General features: G+C 41.2%; 1 protein-coding gene across 1 annotated transcript in view; it reads right to left on the bottom strand.

Moving 5' to 3' along the window:
- Window positions 1-364: 364 nt before the first annotated feature.
- The window catches only part of LOC139361141 (uncharacterized), a gene marked incomplete at its 5' end in the record, with an annotated part of 183,658 nt that continues 178,022 nt past the window's right edge, over window positions 365-6,000 (bottom strand). The window contains one exon of the mRNA XM_071089631.1: window positions 365-1,772. Coding sequence (XP_070945732.1) covers window positions 1,590-1,772 — 183 coding nt within the window. The remainder of the gene's footprint in view (window positions 1,773-6,000) is intronic.

The following is a 6,000-nucleotide window of genomic DNA, read 5'->3' as shown; positions in this document are numbered from 1 at the left end:
GTGCAGTGATCCATTTATTCAAAAATATGTGTTTTCCTTGGTAAGATTCTGTGCATTTTCTTAAAATTGAATAAAATCCGAGGATACAAATGCTTCCACCAAGTGGCAGAGGCGGTGTCTGGCCTCCTCGTTCACGTCTGGCAGAGCCTTGGCCACTATCCTGCAATCCAATATACACATGGAATTTTATTATGGAAAAATACGTAGCAGTCACACATTTCTGTTCAATGTTTAGCCTGCTGTGATTTCAGGTAGGGTTATTAACTCACATAAACGAGTGTACATGTTCCTGAAACTGTGTCAAACTGAAGTTTAACACTGCTTTGCCTTTGAGTACTACTTTGCAAACTTTTAAAGAGTATTTCTGTTTTCTCCTTTATACTCACAACAGTTGAGAGAGAAAAATTATTGTTTTCAATTTTTTTTCCCTCACTCAAGCCTAAAGCAGGAGAAGGGACTTCAAGATCCCAGCAGCAGTTATTGGGAAAAGTGAGACAGACCCAGCTCTCCTGACAGCAAACTCCTGTTCCAGACAGAAAACAGTTGACGCTTTCAGTGTCAGTGAGCACCGAAGGGGCTGGGACCCAAGTCAATCCCAAACACCTCTGGGTGTGAAGGAGTCAGTGATCTAGAAGTGAACATTCTGGGGTTCTGGGGTGTCTGTCGGCTATCTGATCACACATGACGTCCACCTGCTTCCCACTGAGGGTTTTGCAGAGATCAGGCTTTCCTGTGGTAGCTGGTGCCGGGAGGGTCTGAGCCTGCGGCTCGTGCTCCGTCATCGGCGACGTGGTACACAGTCATCTCCGGTTACTGCTTTAATAGAGACACACACCAAAACCTATTCAACCCAAGTCCCATACTTGATGGAAAACATTTTCTCCTGAACCATTCAAAGGCAGAGCGACGCGAGGCTCATCGTGGCTCCCCCACGTGTCGACTCTAGCTCTAGTAATTCTCACTTCACTCCTTTTCCACGGCATCTTCAAACGTTGTAGGGCAGTGATCCTAACTTTGCTCTTTTTCTAATACAGAGGATCTCCCTTGTCATAGAACCTACACAAGACAGTGCGCCACGCCCAAGAAATCTGAACACCTGTGGCAGACAGCAGCGTAAAGCGGCCGTGCTTAAAGCCCTCGTTTCCTTAAATGACTCCCGTGGTCAGGAGGAGCACACTTTAAAACCCTGTCCTGTTGACTGGGACTGTTAAGGTTTCACGCAGGAGCATAAGTGAGAAGAAAAGATAGAAGCGGATATGGCTGCAGGATTCCCCAGGAACACGAAAGGACTTATAAAACAGAAGGCCCCTGGAATTCGGATATGGCTGCGGGATTCCCCAGTAACAAGGCCCCTGGAATTCCAGCTGTGGGAGGAACCTGGGCATGAGAAAAGCAGTACAGCAGCTTCCAGAAACAATCCAACCAAAGCACCCCAGGGGCCAGAGGGGCTCTGCGCTCTTTCCACTAAGGGATTCCACAGCCAAGATACAAACAGAGGAAAACGTGCACACACAAAGGGGTTTAGACAACAGGCACAGAAAGACACTGTGAAGCGTGCTCACCCATGGGGGTCTGGGCCATGACATCCGCTAGCCTGTGGGCAGCTCTGCTGCCCCCGCTCTGCGTGGAGGACGAGGAGGTGGTGGACGTGGTGGAGCCGTGGATGGCCTGACTGATCCAGTGCTCCACTTTGATGCTGCCCTGGCTGGAGGTCGGGGCGCCCTGGGAGTCCACCTGCACTGAGCCTTCATCTTCTGAGCCATAAGAGGTATCTGTGTAAGAAGAAAGGCAATTTGCTATATGTTGCAGCAAAAACAGGCACTACAATCTCAGTCCCTCCAACACAGATTTACTTCACGCAAGTCTGAACAGTTGTTTAATGACTTTTTGCCGTAGACACTCTTGAGAATTTAAACCACTTTTCAGATAATGAACCATTTATTTTAGCATAATGAATTTTGCTTCCAAAGCACCTTATACAAACATGCTATAAGATGTTTGATACTGTCATCTCAAAGATGCACTGACACATTTCCTCTACACAGCAGTTTGGGAAGAAACCAAGTGTTTTCTTGTGTCAGAAAGTGAGAGGGCAAGGGGAGGCGGAGGGCCTGTGCAGCTCTCAGGAGTCTCAGTGTGACTATGTTTAGCCCCGGTTAGTCCTGAGATGCTCTTCTAGGCTCTGATTTATTTCTACGTTGGTGTGTGTGTTAGATACCCTTGCAGGTGATTTTTGCATCTGTGTGTTAGTTACCCATAGAGCTGATTTATTTCTACATCGGTGTGTTAGATACCCATGCAGGTGATTTCTGCGTCTGTGTGTTAGTTACCCATACAACTGATTTCTTTCTATGTCAGTGTGTTAGATACCCATGCAGCTGATTTATTTCTACATCGGTGTGTTCGATACCCATGCAGCTCTCTTAAGGATCAAGACGCTGATGATGGTAACAGGAGGGAAAGCAGAATGTGCCTCACATAGAGCGGCCCCTCCACCTCCCCGTTTTCCTCTGGGGCACACAACAAACCCTCATGTTACATTTTGCACTCAAATCTATTCACCTTTACACTATTCGTTTCTTATACATTGTCATTATTGATTTTTCTATCTGTACAAATTGGATATCTTGGATTATGAGAAAATACATCCCTTTTTTCACTATAATTCGCGAGAACATTTTTCATTTAATAACTTTTCATGCAGCACCAAGGTTTTTGGGAATAAATTGCTGCTGTATTTGTTAAACTTCAACGTAAGAATGACACTCAGAATCCTACCTACAAGTGAGTGATGGGAGGCGCTGGCTCAGGTGAGCAGCTCCAGATCATTGGGTGAGAGAAGGAGTCACAGCAAATAATCTTAAGACACTGGTTTGCTTCTTAAAAGACAGTAAGGGCAAACAATATTCACACTTATTACCACTGTCACATGACTTACGCTGTTTGGGAATTTTTTAAAAAGTTTACTTGTTAGACAAGCAATAATATTAGGAGCCTGAAAATTCTCTATCATCTTGCTTTTTTTTCTTTTGAGACAGAGTCTTGCTCTGTTGCCCAGGGTGGGGTGCAGTGGTGTGATCTCTGCTCACAGTAACCTGTCACTCCCCGGCTCAAGTGATTCTCTTGCCTCAGCCTCCCAAGTAGCTGAGATTATAGGCAAGTGCCACCATGCCTGGCTCATTCTTGTATTTTTAGCAGAAACGGGGTTTCACCATATTGGCCAGGCTGGTCTCGATCTCCTGACCTCGCGACCTCATGATCTGCCTGCCTTGGCCTCCCAAAGTGCTGGGATTACAGGCATGAGCCACTGCGCCTGGCCGACCCTGCCTTTTAAGAAAACTTACACAATTTATATAAAAGTAAAAGTAAAACTGACACAGCCTTGAGACTTTTGAGAAAGGTACACAACCAGGTGTCCATTTGGAGCACAACCATCTCCCCAGAACGTCTTCTCAAAACCCTTTCCAATCTTTCATTCCTCACTCCCACCTACCTTTTCCAAGAAACCTGCAGAATAATGTGATATAGACACTCGACAGAATAGCAGCAAACCAAGCAAGCAGCATATGAAATGGATGATACAGCATGACCAGTGGTGACTAGAATTACACACCATGGGGACAGGAAGTCAGGTTGATTTAACATTCAAAACTGAATTAATGTCATACGCGGTAAAGAATTACGGAGTAGAACCGCGTGTTAATCTTAGGAGACATAGAAAAGTACTGACAAATTCAAGAGAACGAAACTCAACAAACCATGAATAGAAGGCAATTTCCTCAACCTGTTAAAGTACATTCCTGAAAAGCCACAGCTAACATTGTATTTAATGGTAAACAATAGAATGCGTTTTCCCTAAGATGGAGAACAAGACAAAGATGTCCCCTCTTGCCACTTTTATTCAACATTATCTGGCAGGTTCTAGCTGGTGAAATAAATTAACAAGTTTAGTAATAAAGACATCCAGATTAGAAAGGAATAAAAGTGTCTTTATTCATAGATGACCTGACTTTGGCATGTAGAAAATGGCAAGAAGTACACCAAAAATTACTAAAACAAAGTTTGATGGGATCATAGGACACAAGATAAAGATATACATATACTAGCAATAAAAAACCTGAAAATAAAATTAAGAAAATCGTTCCATTCACAATAGCATCAAAAGCAGAAGACATTCAGCTGAACTTCTAACAAAAAGGTGCAAAATGTGTACAATGACAACTATAAAACATTACGGAGAGACATTAAAGATCCAAATAAATGGAAACTAAATAAATGGAGGCAGATTCATGATCGTGAATTCGAAAACGCAGCATTATCAAGACAATTCTTCCAAAACTGTTCCATTAATTCAAGGCACTGCCTAATAAAATCCCAGAAGGCTGTGTGTGAAATGGAAAGCTTATTCTCAATTTTATCTGGAAATACAAAGGACCTACAATAGCCAAAATAAATTTGAAAAAGGGAAACAATGTTGGAAGACTTCACTATCTGATTTCAAAACTTTACATAAAGTCATAGTTATTAAGGCAGTGGTATTCGCACAAAAATAGATGTATACATCAAAGGAACAGAATTAAACTCAGAAATAAAGCCTTATATTTATGATTAATTTATTTTTGACAAAGGTCTCAAGACAATTCAGTAAAAGAAAGGTAGTTTGTTTTTTCAACAAATGTTGCAGTGGCAACTGGGTACCCACACACCAAAAAGAAAAACCGTGGGGGAAAGAATCCCCCAAACCAAACGAAAACAAAAATCCGACTTAGATCTTTACTGCACACACAAAAATTAACTCCAAATGGATCACAGACCTAAATGAAAGAACAGTAAGACCATGACACTTCTAAAACTCCCAAAGACACAACCCATGAAAATTAGTGAAATGGACTTCATTAAAATAGAAAACTAGTAAGTTTTAAAAGATGATTATCTCCCTATAACTAATGTAACAAATTACCTTGATCTTAGTGGCTTACAACAAGACAAATCTATTATCCTATTGATGAAGAAGTCAGAAGTGTAAAATCTAAGTGTCAGCAGAACTACGTTCCTTCTGGAGGCTTCAAAGGAGAATCCATTTCTTTACCTTTCCCAACTTTTAGAGGCCACCTGTGTCCCTGACTCATGGCCCCTCTTCATCTTTAAAGTGCATCAATCCAGTCTCCAGTTCTTTTCTCTTTTAAGGACCTTCTTGATTACAGTGGGTCTACCTACTTAAACCAGGATAATGGTCCCATCTCAAGATCTTAAATTAATCAGCTGCAAAATGCCTTTTAACCACTTCAGACAACAGGTTCATAAGTTCTGGGGAATAGGACCTGGGTATCTTGGGGGAAAGGCTATGTCTGCTACATAGTAGTTTGTTCTTTCACTGAGAAACGTTACATCTGTAAAACTCTTATATTCAGATTGCATAAGGCACCTGTAACCCATAAGATGACAACCAACCCATTTACAACATGAGCAAAAAATCTGAACATTTTACCAATATATACAAATGGCTATGAATAGGAATTAGCACATTAAAAGCTAATAAGCACATTAAAAATGCTTAGCATCATTCATTGTTGCAAAGTAAATACACAATGATATACCATTCCACATCAATTAGAATGACAAAAATAAAAATAACAGTAACTATTGGTGGTGATGATGTGGAGAAACTGGGATGAGCATATGCTGCTGGTGGAAATGTGAAATGGTGCAGTTATTTTGTAAATAATTTGGCAGTTTTTAAAAAGCTAAACCTAAACTTACAATAAGACTCAATCATGCTACTTGGCATCCACTTAAGATAAAAGAAATTATATGCATACACAAAGATATGTACATTAATGTCAATGGCAGCTGAATATGGAAACAATGAATAACCAACTGGTAAATGAATAAACAGAATGTGTCATATCTATCAAATAGAATATAAATAAATAATAAGAAATAAACTACTGGTGCATGGTACAGCAAGGACTTCAAAACAGGTAAAGGAGGCATAGAGAA

The sequence above is a fragment of the Macaca nemestrina genome (genome assembly GCF_043159975.1).
Source record: "Macaca nemestrina isolate mMacNem1 chromosome 11 unlocalized genomic scaffold, mMacNem.hap1 SUPER_11_unloc_1, whole genome shotgun sequence".
Classification (NCBI taxonomy): domain Eukaryota; kingdom Metazoa; phylum Chordata; class Mammalia; order Primates; family Cercopithecidae; genus Macaca; species Macaca nemestrina.
The sequence above is the reverse complement of the archived record's forward strand: the minus strand, read 5'-3'. Positions and strand labels throughout refer to the sequence as shown.